Below are 19,257 nucleotides of genomic sequence, written 5' to 3'. Positions count from 1 at the left end.
AAAGGAAGTATTTTTTCATACAATTCATAGTGAACCCATGGAACTTCTTGCCAAAGGATGTTGTGAAGGCCAAGACTATAAAAGGGTTCAAAAAAGAGTTAAACAAATTCATGGAGGATAAATCCATCATTGACTATTAGCCAGAGTGGGCAGGCATGGTGTCCCTAGCCTCTGTTTGTTAGAAGCTGGGAATGGGTGGCAGGGGATGGATCATTTGATAATTCCTTGTTCTGTTCATTTCCTTTGGGGCACCTGGCATTGTCCAGTGTTAGAAGACAGGACGCTGGGCTAGATGGGCCTTTGGTGGGACCCAGTATGGCCGTTGGTATGTAACAGCAGAAGCCGAGCCATGTACCCTGTGAAGTCCTGTTGAAATGTTCAGATGCAGAAGCCAGACTCTTTAGATTAGAATACAGGATAGTGGCCAGGTCAGTAGGGATCAATTGATGTTACCATCTAGGCTGCTCAGTGCTGTGTTTTTACTGTTTTAGGCCATTTTCTTATGTGCACCTCACATAATAGCCCTTGGTTGAGAGACACATCAGAGAAGGCAAGTACTGAATTGAACTACAGAGAACGAATTTCACGCTTGCCTCTATGATCTTCCACCAGGTTAGGATGGAGGGATGTTGTCAGAGCAGTATGCAGAAGCATGCACTGCCCTGGCTCTGGCTAACAGGACTTCATTCTCTAGGGCTGACAACTGTTAACCCGGCCTCCACGATTTTAGGCTTGGTCTATGCAACAGGCTTATGGTGGTGTTACTATATCACCCAGGGGTGTGGAACATCCACGCTCCTGAAACAAGCCGTTATCCTGACAGAATCTTGGTGTAACAGCACAGTATCGATTGGAGTAAGGGTGTTAGCTGTTGGGTAATTGAATAATCGAGTAAATGCATGAATTCTTAGCAATTACTTGACTATTCTGTAGTTCCCAGGGGCAGGACCAGCAGCCAGTGCAATCCAGCCTCACTCCCAGGGAGCCCCCTGCCACCCTGCACTGCTGTCTTCGTATCAGAGTCAGTGGTGTGGGGTTCCAGGTGGGAGCTGGTCTGCGAGGGGAGCCAGTTTAAAAAACAGCTCCCCACGTGGACTGGCTGCCTGCTACTCCATGCTGTTGCCTCTGTTGCCTCTGTATCTCCCATCGATATATATATACCACCTCTCTGAGAAGTGAAATAACTATGCTGCTGGGAAAAGCTCTCCTGTCCCTATAGGCAGTGTCTTCACTAAACACTACAGCAGCTCTACTGCACCCCTGTATGTATAGGCAAACTCTCAGTCTTTGAACAATTAAATTAGTGCAATCACTTTTGTTACTTAAACGCCAATAAAACAAAGCAGTTACAGCTTATGAACTAGGTACTTCATAATTACTAGAAATCTTTTCCGCAAATTTTCTGAACGACTGTTAGTACAAACATCAAGTACGGCTCTGTTTCTGGAGTTAATTATGCAATAAACTGCAGTGCATTTTTAAATTACTAATTATAATCTGATTATCTAAAAGATTATGACATGCTCTGTGTTCTCTAAGCCCTAGCTTCCCAATGAGTTTGACATGAGAATGTGATTTTTAAAAATAGACATTTCCATCATCAGAGATTTCCTTCTATTTAATCTTCAATTTAAAAGAAGCAACCTCCTATAGCCCCATCTGAAGTTAGAAACAATTAGTTGAACTATTAGTTCAATTAGGTAACATTAGGTGTGGTCCCCTTCTAGCAGAAATAAATGTCATAAGCCTGATTAGGATGTCTCCTGTTTACATCTTGCCCTAGATCCGTGTGTATGCAAAGTGAATTTTTACCATTGACAGGGAGCGTAAGGATCTATGGGCACAATCCTGTAACCTTTACTTTCAGGTGAGCAGTCATTACTCACCAGAGTAGTCCCATTGAATTTCACGAAAATACTCACCTGAGTAAAGTTGCAAGTTCAACTGACGTTAATAAAAAGATTCTCCATGACTTTAGTGGGGTTGGGTGCAAGTGCCTATGTAGAGTTGCATTGAAAGGTTTGGGATCTAAATCGGAAACAAGTCTCCAAATTCCTAATAAATCTGGCATTAGATTCTTAACTAGTACTTTTTGCTTGAGTTTCTTTTCTTCTTCCACAATAATGTGAGTTAGAGACAATTGCCAGCCTTTACTGTTAACTTCCGTACTTCCATCTGTTTGTTACACAACCTTGATAAGATATTAAAGGGACACTCTACACTTGAAATCTAGTAAATTTAAAAAAATGTTAAAAACTTCTTCAGATACTACAATTGTGCCTTAGCCACTGGGCAATTTTTGTGGTGTCACAACCACACTTTCCTATCACAAAAAGGTTTCTTCTCTCTGGTTACTGGGTGGGTGAAAGACAGCCCCCAAGACTCCCCCCTAAACAAACAAACAAACAAAATAAAGCAGACTAGGGCGCAGATTCTGTAAAATATGTGGGCATCTGCCTAAATGTAAGCATAGAGTACTTCCACTGCAGCTCTAAGTACCACTTAAAGTAGAGACATGTGAAGTCAATAGGACTACATATAAGCTTAAAGTCAGGCACTTCGGGTATGTCTAGACAACAGGGTTTTGTTGACAAAAGTGGCCTTTTGTCGACAAAACTATACCTGCGTCTACACTACCGCCGAGTTCTGTCGACATAATGTCGACAGAACTCGGCAGTTTTGTCAATGGCGGTAAACCTCATTCTGCGAGGAATAACGCCTTTTGTCGACAGAATTCTGTCAACAGAAGGTGTTATTGCATCTACACTGTCCTTTGCATCTATGCTATCATGTCGACAAAGACTTGCTTTGTTGACAGAACTGGATGTAGTTTAGACGCTCTTTGTCGACAGAAGTCTGTAATCTAGACGTACCCGTAGTCAAGTGCTTTGCTAAAGCAGGGCATCACTAACTCTCTATATAGGGACAACAAAAGTGATTTTGTGGAATAGTTTCCATGGCAGGTATTGGATGGCCTTGAGGGGCCATGGAGGGGGAATACAGGTGCGGTCACTTGAACTATAACATTCTCATCAACCAATCAAACAAACAAACAAACTGGAAAAAAGTCTTCCCCTCTTCTTGCAATCTCGGTTATAATGATTGTAGGTGTTACTTGTAACTACAGTAGATGGAATATTTTAAGACAGAAATGTGGTTTTTAATGTCTTAAAATGTGACTTCTTAGAGAGTTGAGTAGGCTTTTGGCCATAAAACTCTTACTAATTTCAGGGGGAGTCGTGAAACCAAAATCCAACAACAAGGCTTTGCAGATTTAAAGACCAATGTGTCTATTACAGAACAATGACTAGATCCTCAATTAAATATAAATGGATGGCACTTGACTGACCCAGTATAATGTACACTGGCTACAGCAAATAGTCCACGGAAAGAGGAATCTGATATATATCTAAATATGAAGAAACACCAAAAACTGTATTATTAATTAACCAAGACAAAAATAATGACTTTCCGATTTGTTGTTCATTCTGAATCCAATGTAGCTTGTTAAACTGTTTTTCCATGATGTTCTACCAGGAGATTGAAAAGGCCTGGAAAATGGTGGATGCAGCCTATGACAAGGAGCAGAAAGCAAAGGAAACCATTCTCTCACTGAAAGAAGAAATTATGAACCTGACGAAATTAGTGGAGCAAGGATCTGGATTATCATTGGGTCAAGAGCACAAGTAAGTTGTCTCCTCGGAGGAACGGGAGAACCTGATCTACTTCAATGGAGCTGATTCTCCCTGGCCCTGCACTATGTGGAGTCATTCACACCAGTGCAAGGTGAGTGTAAATCGGAATAGTTGTGTTTTATTTCCACTGTGCATTTGCTTTTCACTGGTGTGCAAATGACAACACAAAGTGCAGGACAACAGAAAATCTGGCCCATTGAGTTCAATGGATGTTGGATCATATTATCAGCTTTCCTCAGACCTGCCAGCCTTTCGTGTCTGATCTGTGCCTGATTATGAGAGCCTGATCCTGCAAACAGTGGTGCTGGAATAGTTTTTATAGTGGGGTTCTGAGAGCCATTGAACGAAGCTGTAAATCCTGCATATAATGGAAAACACTTCACATCAGGGGGTGCTGCAGCACCTCCCCACACCCTACTTCCAGCACCTATGCCTGCAAATATTTGCATTCATAATGGCAGCATGGCCTTGTGGGGTGGCCAAATGTACTGATTTTCCAAGCCACACTTGACAATTTTTAGATGATTAAGAGCTGGGATGCATGCAAGGGTACCATTTTGGGATAGCGGAGGAAGGGGGTGGGGGAGCAGACTTGCCTACCAGATGTGGCTCACTTTTCTTCCCATTCCCCTGACTGTCAGGGAGCGAGGGGAAAGTACGTATCTTCCATGAATTACACCTCTGCCCATCTCTTCACCAGCCAGGAGTGAAAGGCATGCCCAGAAGCCATGTACTTTCCCCTCGCTCCCCAGAAGTCAGGTGAACAGGAAAAAAAGCAAGCTATGTCCCAGTACTGCAGGCGCAGGTACTGGAGCTGAGGGCCTCAGTCCTGCAGGGTGTGCCTGCTGGGGCTCAAGGCTTCTACCCTGTAGCAGGTGCCTGCCAGGGTTTGGGGCTTCAGCCCTGAGCTCCCGCTGTTCACTGGACAGCAGCCTATAGTCCTTGCTGCAGGACAGAAGCCCCAAGATCCTCCCCCAGTCTGGTAGGTGGAGAATAGAGGCTGGCGGAGGCAGGGGCATGGTTTCATGATTGGTACTTAACCTGTAAAAGAGCCGCATGTGACTTGCGAGCTGAAATTGCCCCCCTCCCTCACCGACTAGAGACTGGAAGTGGGAGAGCTGGCTACTATTTCCAGCTCTGCCACAAGCCTACTGGTATGTCCTTGGGCAAGTTGATTTTATTGCTCTCTGGGTATGTCTACACTAGCCACCCTAGTTCACACTAGGGTGGTTAATGTAGTCATACGGAGTTGCAAATGAAGCCCGGGATTTGAATTTCCCGGGCTTCATTTGCATGATCACGGCCGGCGCCATTTTTAAATGCCGGCTAGTTCGGACTGCGTGCCGCGCACCTACACGCGGCACGAACTAGCTAGTTCGGACTAGGCTTCCTAATCCAAACTAGCTGTACACCTCGTTCCACGAGAGACCAGGGATAGCTTGACTGTTAGCTCCTCAGATCAGGGAGTGTCGTTTATGGCTCGTGCTGCAGCAAGACTTCATCAGTATAGCCACCGCAGTCAGATGGGTTGCAAAGAGAGTGGATGCAGCAGTGCAGGGACCCTGGAAAATTGTGCAAAAATGAGGCAGTAGGACGACTTTCCAAGAAGCACAGGCTAGAGCAGCTGGAATTTTTGTCTTTTCTTGCAACCATAAGTTTGGGGGATTGGTAGGATTTTTAGACCCAAGAGGGCAGTGAAAATAAAGACAGCATTATTTATGGAGCAGTAGAATAAATGTTGGGTCTGTCTGCCTTGTTCATGGCTCATGAATATAGTATGTAGCTCATGTATTTGATTGGCAGCTGCAGTGAATTAATTCAAAAGGACTTAAAAATGAAATAAGTGACTTTTAAACTCCCAGTAATCGCCAAATATCTTGTTCTGGTATCGGTGGGCACGTCTATACTCACGAGAAGATTGATGCTGCGGAGGTCGATCTTCTAGAGTTTGATTTACTGGGTCTAATGTAGACCCATAAATTGAACACTGAGGGCAGCCTCCGCCAGCGTCCGGTACTCCTCGTTCTGCAAGGAATAAGGGAAGCTGATGGGAGCACATGCTGTGGGAATGTCAGCACGGCTTGGCTTAAGGTAAGCTGACTCTAGCTACGCATTTTGCATAGCTGGAGTTGCGTACCTTAAGCCGACCTGCCGGGTCTAGAATAGACCAGGTCAGAGAGAACCCTAAAGGGGAGAGCGATATTGTTTGAATATTGTTTCCTTTATTCCAGTGTCCGGGATTTGCTGAGGTTTAAGGAAGAAGTAACAAAGGAGCGAGACCAGCTACTGTCAGAGGTTGTGAAGTTACGTGAAAGTCTAATCCAAGCTACAGAGCAACAGCAAGAATCCGAGAAGGCAAAAAATGAGGCAGAACAAAACATCGCTCAGGTCGGTGCAGCTCACCAGGTTGCAATAGTTGTCTTTGTCCTAAACTGTTCCCCACCTTAGCAATTTATTTCCATTGACTACTCTGCCGCTGCCTGCCATTTCACATCCCAAACCTTTGCAGCAGGCACAGTGAGGAGTTCATCATCAGTGCGTTTCTCCTTTGCCCGATTTCTCTGCTACATTCTTTGCAGAGCAGTTTGTCAACTCTAGACTCCGTCCACTGCTGCCAAATCTCCCGCATTCGAAGGCGATGTCAGAGTCACAGTGTCCTCTCACTTTGTGGATGTCCCCTCCTGCATTTGAAGCCTCCATATCTGCAGGAGGCTTTCTATCCCTGAGGGTTATCATACTGTGAATATGTTCTTACTACAGACGCCTGCTGGAGGTGAAGAAGGATGAGAATATGTCAGAGGACATGTAAATGGGGAGAGAGCAAGAGGACAGGGAATGGTGGGAGGATCCCGGAAGGAGAGGTGAAAGGAATATGAGTGTGGTATGGGGGGCTGGCATGGGACGGTCCTCTCTTCTCCATCCCAGGGGTAGAATCTCATGTCCCTGGGCTGCCTGAGTCTGCGACCCACCCTGTACGACTGGTAAAACACCTCTGGTTAGGCCCCTCTTCTTGGGGACAGATGGCCTAATGGCTAGAGTCAAGGCATGGCCCCTTAAAGCAGGGTGGGAAGGGCTACTAAGGCAAAGTCAGTACATCAAAGTCAGAGCCTGGCCCTTTAATGTCAGGCCGGATGGTTCAATAGCCAAAGTCAATAAGTCAAAGTTGGCCCTTTGATGCCAGGCTGGTCGGCCCCCGGCCCCAGGTCGGGGAGTCAGGAAATCCAAGTCAAGGGCTGGCCCTTTAAGGCAGAGCTAGATGGCTCAATGACCAGAGTCAGTGAGTTAAAGTCCGAGGCTGGCCCTTTAATGGAGATCCAGAGATCCTAATGGCCAAAGTTACGGTGGGAGAAGGGAGGTTGCTGTTCCCCGGTAGGGGGACCCGGGCCCACCCTACTCCACCGAGTCCTGGCCTATGGCCCTGTGAGTGACATTAAGGTCCACCACTCCCTCGGTGGGGAATCCAACCGAAACAGACGGAGGATCTCGGGGTGGGAGAGGCTGCTCCTGCACCGCCCCCCCGGGCCGCTTCCTACCATATCTGACAGGTCGGCGTCCCATGTAGCAGCTGGGCTTTCTTGCTCCTCGAGGGCCTCGTATCCTTGGGAATCTGTGGGGGTTGCAACCAGCTGTCGTCGGGGCCTCCACTGCTCTTGGCTCTGGCTCTGGCTCCGGCTCCTATGGCTGCTGCTGCTGCTCAGGAGTTGCAACCAGAGGTCCTTCTCCTCCACCAGCCTGCCCAGACTGAGCCTCTCCCCCAGGCTTTTATACCTGGGCTACAGTCTGAGCATGCCTGGTAGGGTGTCAGGGGCAAGGCTCCTCCAGCTAGGATAGCCTGGTTAACCCCTGTCTATTCAGAGTGGGGCTGGCACACCCCGTCACAGGGGCAGAAAGAGACAGCAGAAGGATGAGGAGGGGAGAATGAGAGACTTGAAATCAGGAGCAGGAAAACAGAGGGGGAGATATCCTTCTTGCTATGCCTTCTTGTCAGGTATACAGAGCAAAGCAAGCTGGGGTCATGCTCTGTACTGCCATGCGGGACACCTAGGTTCCATAGCTATTCCCCTTGTGGAGGTGGTTTACACAGAGTGCTGGGAGAGCTTTGTCCCAGTGCTTCTGCCATGGCCACATTGCCATGTTAAAGCACATCCGCTGTTAAGTGTAGATAAAGCCTAATAATAAAAGAAAACTGCATTTGATTTGTCTGAATACAAGCCCCTAAGTTCTTTCTTTTCTCTGTCACCGTGTGACGGCAGTTCCAGCAGGAAATCCAGATGCGTCAGAACGAAGCATCGCGGGAGGCTCGAAGGAAGGACAAACTGGAGAAGGAGCTGAAGCAAATGCAAGTGGAAATGGACAACAAGCAGGGCGAAATAAAGGCACTGCAGCAGCACATGCTGAAGAACAAAGAGGAGCTCCTAAAACTGGAGCAGCAGCTCAAGGAACAGAAGGTAAGGTTGGTGGTACTGTGCTCTCCAACACAAACTGGGAATAATACCAGAGTCAGATATCAGACACAGTGGAAATGAGATTGCTCTCTTACCATTTCCACAATAGGCGGAGGGATGGAGACAACCCATTGGATTATCAAGATGATCTCTCTGTCAATGGAGGGACTATCAAAGGGTGCATCTACACTGCACCCTTGGCTCGAAATAAGATACGCAATTTGCGCTATGCAAATTGCGTACCTTATTTCGATTCTTTCTAAATAGGCTATTTCGAAATTTGGCGCATCTGCACAGCACCAAATTTTGAAATATAGCACTATTTCAAGACATCCCTTATTCCTTGTGGAACAAGGTTTACAGGGATGCTGAAATGGCGTGTCCGCTATATTTTGAAATAGCGTACGCGTTCAAAAGATGCTGGGTAGCTATTTTGGGATACCTCTGATATCCCGGAATAGCATTGCAGTGAAGACATATCCTAAGACTATACACAGATGCCCCCATTGAAATCAACAAGGAGTAATGCCTAAAGACTTGTGGCAAGATATGACCTCAGGATTATTATGTGTGGTAAAAGGAGACTTTCTATACTCTGGCCAAAATGCTGTTCTGCTTTACTCACGTTAATGCATTAGGTTAGTATTTACAATGAAACCTAAAGGATTTAGGTGCTCAATTGCCAATGCAAATCACTGAGATTAGAGTGCCTAACCCCCTTAGACTGGGTTGAAACATGTTGACAAGGGGGATCCAGTGGATGTAGTATACTTAGATTTCCAGAAAGCCTTTGACAAGGTCCCTCACCAAAAGCTCTTAAGTAAAGTAAGTTGTCATGGGAAAAGAGGGAAGGTCCTTTGGCGTATTGATAGGACTGGTTAAAAGACAGGAAACAAAGGGTAGGAATAAATGGTAAGTTTTCTGAATGGAGAGAGGTAAGTGGGGTCCCCCAAGTGTCTGTCCTGGGACCAGTCCTATTCAGTTTATTTATAAATGACCTAGAGAAGGGTAAACAGTGAGGTGGCAAAATTTGCAGATGATACCAAACTCTTCAAGATAGGTAAGACAAAGAAGACTGTGAAGAGCTTTAAAAAGATCTCACCAAACTAAGTGATTGGGCAACAAAATGGCAAATGAAATGTAATGTTGATAAATGTAAAGTAATGCACATTGGAAAACATAATCCCAACTATATATACAATATGATGGGTACTAATTTACCTATAACTACTCAAGAGAGAGATCTTGGAGTCATTGTGGATAGTTCTCTGAAAATATCCACTCAGCGTGCAGTGGCAGTGAAAAAAGCAAATAGAATGTTAGGAGTCATTAAAAAAAGGATAGAGAATAAGACAGACAATAACTTATTACCTCCATATAAAACCATGGTATGCCCAGATCTTGAATACTGCATACAGATGTCATCGCCTCATCTCAAAAAAGATATATTGGCATTAAAAAAGGTTCAGAAAAGGGTAACGAAAATGATTAGGGGTGTAGAACGGGTCACATATGAAGAGAGATTAAAAAGACTGGGACTTTTCAGCTTAGAAATGAGGAGACTAATGGGGGATATGATAGAGGTCTATAAAATCATGACTGGTATGGACAAAGTGAACAAGGAAAAGTTATTTACTTATTCCCACAATATTAGAACTAGAGGTCACCAAATGAAATTAATAGGTAGCAGGTTTAAAACAAACAAAAGGAAGTTTTTCTTCACTCAGGGCACAGTCAACCTGTGGAACTCCTTGCCAGAGGATGCGGTGAAGGCTAGAACTTTAACAGGGTTCAAAAAAGAGCTGGATAGATTCATGGAGGTTAGGTCCATCTGGTTATTAGCCAGGATGGGTAGGAATAGTGGGTGTCCCTAGCCTCTGTTTCTCTGGAAGTGGGAGACAGGGGAGGGATCACATGAGGATTACCCATTGTGATCCCTCCCTCTGGCCACCTCATTGGCTACCTTCAACTGACAGGATACTGGGCTAGATGACCTTTGGTCTGACCCAGTATGGCCATTCTTATGAAAATACCAGTCTTGGTATTTAAATCCTAATTAAAATAGTAATGCACGAGAGTCCGATATTGTTACTTTCTTATGGACAAGTTATTTATTACCCACTTAAAGCTTTTTGTTTTCCACTTGGTGGTTGATGATTTTTAGGATTCTTCTTGCAAAGATCACGGTGATTGGGACCAAATGCCCCAACAGATAGTAGTCAGAGTGGCAGGCTGGCAGGCTGGACTCTGATGTCATATTTCCAGTTCTACAAAAGACTCGATGTGTCGGGGTTGGAAATCTTTGTGCTTTGGTTTCTCTGTTAGAAAACTGGGAAAAATGACACTTACCAACCTCTCAAGTTTCCTGTGAAGCTAATGAATTTTTGTATAAACATTATAAAAGTCTCTAGAGAAGTGTGAAATATTGTCTTAAGTCTTTTTATTTTTTTAACCAAGTACTGTTTTTAAGGCTTTTGCTGGTAAAGTCCTAAAGCAGTGAAACTAGTTCGTATTTTCTATCCACTGAGAAGTGCCCAGAGAAGCAATTTTCAGTAAATAGCATAAGAGATCTAATGATTTTAAAGCAACATTTCCTCAAGGGAAACTTTCCAAGGTTTTGTGTGTCTTGAAAATTTATGGTTCTCTCGTCTCCTCAGGACTATGAGTCAATGTGGGTAGAAGCCTGTGATGTTTTTGTTAATTCAGTATAAAGTCTAAATAAAACACAATTCATGTGACAAGTTGATGGAAAAACTCGATGATTTCTCAGAATAGGACTCGGTCTGACACAGTCTTTGAGAACGGGTCTAAGATCTACCAAACCTAGTGCATAATTTATTACCCAAGATATCCCCAAAAGGCCCTTAGAGCATGCAGCTGCAATGTCATACCCTTCTCTAATGCTTTCTTTGGCCTTCTATACTCTGTCCATGGCTTCTTAGCTGAGGCTTAAGGTAGACCTTATGTCAGAAAACTACAGGATCTATCTGTGTTCGGTGCCCTCAGTAAAGAATCTTCTATGCTAAAAAGTCACTATGCTCACTTCTTGTATTTTTGCTCCCAGCATGCAATGGGGGTGGGGAACCTCCCCCCCCTTTTTTAAATAGCATGGTACATCTGCCACACCTGGATGCTTGAACTGAAAAATATGATGGTAGTTCTTTCCTCACTTACCAAGTAATGCCTGTCCGGGGATGTCCCATCAAGCAGAAGAAAAGTCTGGCAGCTCCAATATCAAAATATATGTTCTCTGTATAAACCATAAAAGTGCTGTTCTGGGCTTTTGACTGAAGACAAATTAGAGGGGAAAACTGGCTCTGCCCTGATGTCAGCAAACTGTGCACTCGTGGAAGTGCTGGAGGAATATTAATATGGGGTTTGCTTGCTAAGATAGAGCTCCCCTGTCCCTTCTCTGATTGAAATGATTTGAATCTCAGACTCATTTGCAATGATTGCAGCAAGTTGCTGGGTATGCGTTGCCTGCCAAATGGCAAAGAGGCATTAAAATATTTATCCACCACCTGTGAGGGAGACTTGCAAAGCACCCAGAAAAAATGATGCTGGCTCTGTTATTCATTAAAAGTTGTCATTTTTCCCAGCCGTTGAACATTTATCATATTTCTGAGCACATTAATAATTTCATCGGGGATAAAGAATAATTTCTGGAAAGGCAATAATCTTCAGTAGCTCTTATCCCCCGGGGAGACTCAAGGTGCCGCGGGTCTGTCTCTGTCTCATTAGAGTTAGGTTAAAAATAATTAACTGGATTGTTTCATAATCTAACAGATCCTGAATGAAAGAGCTGCCAAAGAACTTGAGCAATTTCAGACGAGGAACTCTAAACTCCAGCAAGAGAACGAGCAGCACAGCCTGGCCTTCGAACAGCTCACACAGGATAACCAGCAGAAAACATTGGAGCTGAAAGTAAGTACCAGCTCCCATTTGCATGGCACCAGGCACATCCCCTTACTGTTGGACTACTTTGGACTGGGAACGTGTTGGTGATTCAGTAGGTGATGTTCTTCCTCTTGAATCAATACTATACCAGTATCCCTGCCTAGTACTATATCATACTGTTTCAGAACACACATAAAACAGAGGTTGTGACCATTTGTGATCATTTAAGATCTCATGCTATTTTTCATAAGGGCAAAGTCTTTTTTTTTTTAGACTGTAAATCTCTTGGGATAGGGGCCATGCCTTCCTTTATGTTTTTAGAGTGATTAGCACATTGTGAATGCGGCTGGAAACCAATAATATATCATTATAATAATTGTCCCAGCCAAATTCCAAGGTAGGTAACTACATCCTGCTTACTTATATTTCACCTTTGGTGTCAGTTGGTGAAGTAAAATACAAATGGGTATGTTCTTGGTCGCTTGATGATCTAAACTGTTATCTTGTGTTGTGGTGCATGGTTAACTGCTGTTTTGCAGCACTCCAGAAGTAGCTGCATTTCATCAGTGAGTAAAGTGATTGCTACATAGGGTTTCTAAAGCATTTCTAGTGCTTTTGGAAATGAAAGGCACTGTAGATATTATTACTATATGCCTGTTCTTTCTGATTTCCTCCTGTTAATAGTACTACTGCAGTTTCAATGCTGGCTCTATTAGAAAACAGAGCAGAAAACCAATCGGGTATCAAACTTCAGTACAGTACAACTGATTCAGCTAACTAAGGGTGTGTCTACACTTCACCCTTAGCTCAAAATAAGATACACAATTTGCGCTATGCAAATTGCATATCTTATTTTGATTCTCTTTCAAAATAGGCTATTTTGAAATTTGGCGCATCTACACAGAGCCAGATTTTGAAATAATGTACTATTTCGAGACATCCCTTATCCCTCGTGGAACAAGGTTTACAGGGATGCCGAAATAGTGGGTCCGCTATATTTCGCAATAGCGAATGCGTTCAAAAGATGCGGGGTAGCTATTTTGGGATACTTCTGGTATACTGAAATAGCACTGCAGTGTAGACATACCCTTAGTCAGTCATGGTTAGGAAGCCTTCTTGCAGTGAGCGCTGTTGGATAAAACAGCACAAAAAAACCCTACAACAGACATGTAAGAAGGTCTGTCCAGAATGAATATAACATCAAGAACCCCAGTGAGACATCACTGTGGGTGTTAGTTTTTCTGTTCCATTGCAAATCACACTGGAAGGACACTTTTACTACTATAGAAAAACCAGATTTCTCTGGCCTTCAGGTTAGCTAGCATCATTGTTATTCCCAGCTGTGTCATCTTTGTGCAAAACGTACCAAGCCACATGTTCAAATGGGAACTGAGAACAGGGTTCAAGGTGGGTATTAGCTGTGTAAGGGGCGGGCCTGATGCACACCGCAGTGAAAGTTGAAGTTTAACACTCTGTGGGTATGTCTACACTTGCACCCTCGTTCGAACTAGGGTTTGAACCAAACCCCTTGGTTTGAACCAAACCCCTCATTTTTTGAGGAGTAACGTTAGTTCGAAACAAGGGGTTTGGTTCGAACTACTGCATCCTGGCGCGCACTTTCACTTTCAAAACAGCTGTTGATCGGAGTAACATGCCGGCGAGATCATGCTAATGATATTTAAATCCTCGCTTCATTGACTATTTTGAATGCCTACATTTGCATCCCTACTTCGAAGTAGGGTGCCAGTGTAGACATACCCTGTAGGATTATGTGCACAGGCTTCTGAACATCCATTGTTAAGTTGCTGTCCAGTTATTGAGGAAGCCTGTGGATGCCCTAGTTGTGGACTGTGATCTTGTTATGCTAGGCGCGGTAGGTGGAGCCGGCAATGTAAACATGTCTGGCTTAGTTCGGCACATTCCCAACACCTAATGATGTAAATCTTTGCACATTTCTTCAAGTTCAGTGTTTGTCAGTAGGCTTTGGTCGCGCACAGTTCCTCACCAGAGGAATTTGCACCTCACAGGATTAGGCCCCCTAGTAGTGATGGATTCAGTAATGCATAGGGCCTAAAATATAACGGCATTGCCGCAGTGGGGGGATTATTTCTGATGTGCAATGACCCCTACTGGCTACATTTTACTGCAAGGTCTTGGATTAATAGTTTCATTTCCTGCTTCCATAACATGATCTGGACTCGAAGATTTGGTTTCTCAAGCTGTAGTTAAACAAAGGCTGAGGTGGGACCAGTCACCAGTACCTGATGTTTCAGTGGAAGGCAAGGCTATTCAGATCTAATCCATTGAGCCAGTTGTGCAGTGCTGTGCATGTGGCTTGCAGTTTGGAATTCTTTACTGATCTCTCATATGCCCTGAAATGTGAGATTTGATGGCCTTTCTCATTGCCTCCACCGGCTTTGTTTAAATTATTTTAATAGTGGTGCCATTCTCCAGTCTTTTTCTAAATCCAGCCACAGCATTTATCTCAGTGGTCTCCTGTGCCACCGAGTCCTGTACATAAAATGAAGCTTTTCCTTTTGCTAATTCTGATAGGATTGCCTTCCTTAATTCTTTTCCCTCCTGCTTCTATATAGATAAGAGAGGATGAGGTGACTCAGACGCGTCATGAAATTTCGAAACTCTCCAAGGTAAGAGAAGTTATCCAGAGAAAACTGCGCATTGCAGAGGAACAAAAAGTTGAAGCAGAACATGTGAGGGATACCCTAAAAAACCAAATCTCTGGACTAGAGAGAGGTAAGCATCAAAGCGCTGTTGTGTTGCCACTGTTGTGTTGTGAACATAAGAACCGCCATACTGGGTCAGACCAAAGGTCCATCTTGCCCCGTGGTCCCCAACACGGTGCCCGTGGGCACCATGGCGCCCGCGGGGGCATTTCCATGCGCCCGCCAGGTTCTCGGGGCTGGCCTGGCACTGGGCGCATAGCAGGGGGGAGCGCCGGCCCCGGGCGCGCGGCGCTGGGCGGGGGGAGCGCCGGCCCCGGGCGCGCGGCGCTGGCGGGGGGAGCGCCGGCCCCGGGCGCGCGGCGCTGGGCGGGGGGAGCGCCGGCCCCGGGCATGCAGCTATGGAGGGGGGCCGCCCCCGGGCATGCGGCTATGGGGGGGGCCGCCCCCGAGGCGCAAGTGTCCCCGCCCCCAGGCGCCCGGCGGGCGAACGGCCACGCCCCCTGGCGCCCGACAACCTCGAAAGGTTGGGGACCACTGATCTAGCCCAATATCCTGTCTGCCAACAGTGGCCAACGCCAGGTGCCCAAGAGGGAGTGAACAGAATAGGGAATCATCAAGCAATCCCTCTCCCATCACCAATTCCCAGCCTCTGACAGAGGCTAGGGACACCATTCCTACCCATCTTGGCTAATAGCCATTTATGGACCTAACCCCCATGAATTTATCTAGTTCATTTGTGAACCCTTTTAAAGTCCTGGTCTTCATGACCTCCTCTGGCAAGAAGTTCCACAGGTTGACTGTGCACTGAGTGAAGAAAAACTTCCTTTTGTTTGTTTTAAACCTGCTACCTATTAATTTCATTTAGTGACCCCTAGTTATTATGTTATGGGAACAAGTAAATAACTTTTCCTTATTCACTTTTTTCACACCAGTCATGATTTTATAGACCTCTATCATACCCCCCCTTAGTCTCCTCTTTTCTAAGCTGAAAAGTCCCAGTCTTTTTAATCTCTCTTCATATGGGACCTGTTCTAAATCCCTAATCATTTATGTTGCCCTTTTCTGAGCCTTTTCCAATGAGAATATATCTCTTTTTCAGATGAGGTGACCTTATCTGTACGCAGTATTCAAGATGTGGGCATACCATGGTTTTATATAGAGGCAATAAGATATTCTCTGTCTTATTCTCTGTCCCCTTTTTAATGATTCCTAACATTGTATTTGCTTTTTTTAACTGTCGCTGCACATTGAGTGGACTTTTTTTTTTAAGAGAACTAGCCACAATGACTCCAAGATCTCTCTCTTGAGGAGTTATAGGTAAATTAGTACCCATCATATTGTATATATAGTTGGGATTATTTTTTCCAATGTGCATTACTTTGCATTTATCAACATTACATTTCATTTGCCATTTTGTTGCCCAATCACTTAGTTTGGTGAGATATTTCTTAAGCTCTTCACAGTCTGCTTTGGTCTTAACTACCTTGAGCAGTTTGGTATCATCTGCAAATTTTGCCATCTCACTGTTTACCCCTTTCTCCAGATCATTTATAAATAGGTTGAACAGGACTGGTCTCAGTACTGACTCTTGGGGGATACCACTAGTTACCTCTCTCCATTCTGAAAACTAACAATTTATTCCTATCTTTTGTTTCCTGTCTTTTAACCAGTTATCAATCCATGAAAGGACCTCCCCTCTTTTCCCTTGACAACTTACTTTACTTAAGAGCTTTTGGTGAGGGATCTTGTCAAAGGTTTTCTGGAAATCTAAGTGTACTAGATCCACTGGATCCTCCTTTTCCACATGTTTGTTGATCCCTTCAAAGAACTGTAGTAGATTGAGGCATGATTTCCTTTTAAAGAAACCATGTTGACTTTTCCCCAACAAATTATGTTCATTTGTGTGTCTCACAATTTTATTCTTTACTATAGTTTCAACTAATTTACCTGGTTCTGATGTTAGACTTACCAATCTATAATTGCCAAGATCTTCTCTAGAACCCTTTTTAAATATTGGTGTCATGTTAGCTATCTTCCAGTCATTAGGTACAGAAGCTGATTTAAAGGATAGGTTACAAACCACAGTTAATAACTCTGCAATTTCACATTTGAGTTCTTTCAGAACTCTTGGGTAAATGCCATCTGGTTCCAAAGGCTTTTTACTGTTAAATTTATCCATTTGTTCAAAAACCTCCTCTAATGCCACTATTGTGTTGTTTGTTATAATGGTCATTCAGGGTATGCTCCAAATCAAGATCAGGCCCCTTTGCTGCGCAGTACGGGGCCATATAAATGAACATAAGAACATAAGAACAGCCATACTGGGTCAGAGCAAAGGTCCATCTAGCCCAGTATTCTGTCTTCCGACAGATGCCCCAGAGGGAATGAACAGAACAGGGAATCATCAAGTGATTCCTCTCCTGTTACCCATTTCCAGCCTCAGACAAACAGAGGCTAGGGACACCATTCCTACCCCTCCTGGCTAATAAGTAGCGATGAATCGATCCTCCATGAATGTATCTAGTACTGCAACTGCACAGGCACTGTGGCTGTACTGCCCTTATGTAGGTCTTCTAGTCTACGGGATTTTCACACTGTGCAGCATGTGCTGGGTAGAAACACAATGGGCCTGATTTGTGGCCCTGTTGTACCAGTTTAGCTGGCACAATGAGGCTGGCACAATGAGTGCAACCCCTCCCATTCCAGGAAATACCCTTACTGTGTGTGTCTCTGTATTGCCAGTGCACCAGCCCCTCTTGCAGAGGACATTGCTCAGCTGGTTGGGGGGGGGGGGGGGGGGGCGATTGGAAGAAGGCAGCAGCAGGGCATTCTTTTGCCACTGCAGTTTTGTGCCCCATACAATGTACAGAGATGATTCCTGCACAATGTGTTAACAGACTGAATTATGGCGAAGTGCTGAAATATAAAGCCCCATTCTGCTATATACCTAGGCCAGGTTCACGCTCGGGGGAAGATTGGCTTAAGGAATGCAATTCCAGCTATGTAAAAAACATAACTGGAGTGGATGTACCTAAAGCTGAGCTGCAGTGCAGTCCTCACAGCAGGAGGTCGATGGGAGAAATGCTCCCATTGGCGTCTCTAGTTCCTCATGAGGAGTAGGAGTACCAGTGCCGACAGGAGCATCCTCGGTATTTGATTTAGCAGGTCTTTACTAGACCCACTAATTCAAATGCCGGAAGATCGACCGCCACAGCGCAGAGTTTCATAGAATCATAGAATACTAGGCCTGGAAGGGACCTTGAGAGGTCATCGAGTCCAGTCCCCCGCCCTCATGGCAGGACCAAATACTGCCTAGACTATCCCTGACAGACACCTATCCAACCTACTCTTAAATATCTCCACAACCTCCCTGGGCAATTTATTCCAGTGTCTGACTACCCTGAAAGTTAGGAACTTTTTCCTAATGTCCAACCTAAACCTCCCTTGCTGCAGTTTAAGCCCATTGCTTCTTGTTCTATCCCCAGAGGCCAAGATGAACAAGTTTTCTCCCTCCTCCTTATGACACCCTTTTAGATACCTGAAAACTGCTATCATGTCCCCCCTCAATCTTCTCTTTTCTAAACTAAACAAACCCAATTCCTTCAGTCTTCCCTCATAGGTCATGTTCTCTAGACCTTTAATCATTCTTGTTGCCTTTCTCTGGACCCTCTCCAATTTCTCCACATCTTTCTTGAAATGTGGTGCCCAGAACTGGATACAATACTCCAACTGAGGCCTAACCAGCGCAGAGTAGAGCAGAAGAATGACTTCTCATGTCATGCTCACAACACACCTGTTAATGCATCCCAGAATCATGTTTGCTTTCTTTGCAACAGCATCACACTGCTGACTCATATTCATCTTGTGGTCCACTATAACCCCTAGATCCCTTTCTGCCGTACTCCTTCCCAGACAGTCGTTTCTCATTCTGTATGTATGAAACTGATTGTTCCTTCCTAAGTGGAGCACTTTGCATTTGTCTTTATTAAACTTCATCCTATTTACCTCAGACCATTTCTCCAATTTGTCCAGGTCATTTTGAATTATTACCCTATCCTCCAGATTAGTCACAACCCCTCCCAGCTTGTTGTTATCTGCAAACTTAATAAGCGTACTTTCTATACCAATATCTAAATCGTTGATGAAGATATTGAACAGAGCCGGTCCCAAAACAGACCCCTGTGGAACCCTACTTGTTATGGCTTTTCAGCAGGATTGTGAACCATTAATAACTACTCTCTGAGTACGGTTATCCAGCCAGTTATACCTTATAGTAGCCCCATCTAAGTTATATTTGCCTAGTTTATTGATAAGAATATCATGCGAGAGCGTATCAAACGCCTTACTAAAGTCTATACCACATCCACCACTTCTCCCTTATCCGGAAGACTCGTTATCCTATTAAAGAAAGCTATCAGACTGGTTTAATATGATTTGTTCTTTACAAATCCATGCTGGCTGTTCCCTGTCACCTTGCCACTTTCCAAGTGTTTACAGATGATTTCCTTAATTACTTGCTCCATTATCTTCCCTGGC

The 19,257-nt window shown here is 44.5% G+C and overlaps 1 protein-coding gene across 2 annotated transcripts in view; it reads left to right on the top strand.

Moving 5' to 3' along the window:
- CFAP58 (cilia and flagella associated protein 58) overlaps positions 1–19,257 on the top strand; it is a 96,588-nt gene that overhangs the window by 9,302 nt on the left and 68,029 nt on the right. For both annotated transcript variants that reach the window (XM_089780223.1, XM_089780222.1), the window contains exons 3-7: positions 3,538–3,686; positions 5,927–6,083; positions 7,949–8,143; positions 11,927–12,064; positions 14,632–14,791. In XM_089780223.1, coding sequence (XP_089636349.1) covers positions 3,538–3,686; positions 5,927–6,083; positions 7,949–8,143; positions 11,927–12,064; positions 14,632–14,791 — 799 coding nt within the window. The remainder of the gene's footprint in view (positions 1–3,537; positions 3,687–5,926; positions 6,084–7,948; positions 8,144–11,926; positions 12,065–14,631; positions 14,792–19,257) is intronic.

This window comes from Pelodiscus sinensis, chromosome 8, assembly GCF_052426305.1.
Source record: "Pelodiscus sinensis isolate ZL-2025 chromosome 8, ASM5242630v1, whole genome shotgun sequence".
Taxonomy (NCBI): domain Eukaryota; kingdom Metazoa; phylum Chordata; order Testudines; family Trionychidae; genus Pelodiscus; species Pelodiscus sinensis.
This window is presented reverse-complemented; position numbering and strand designations above follow the sequence as displayed.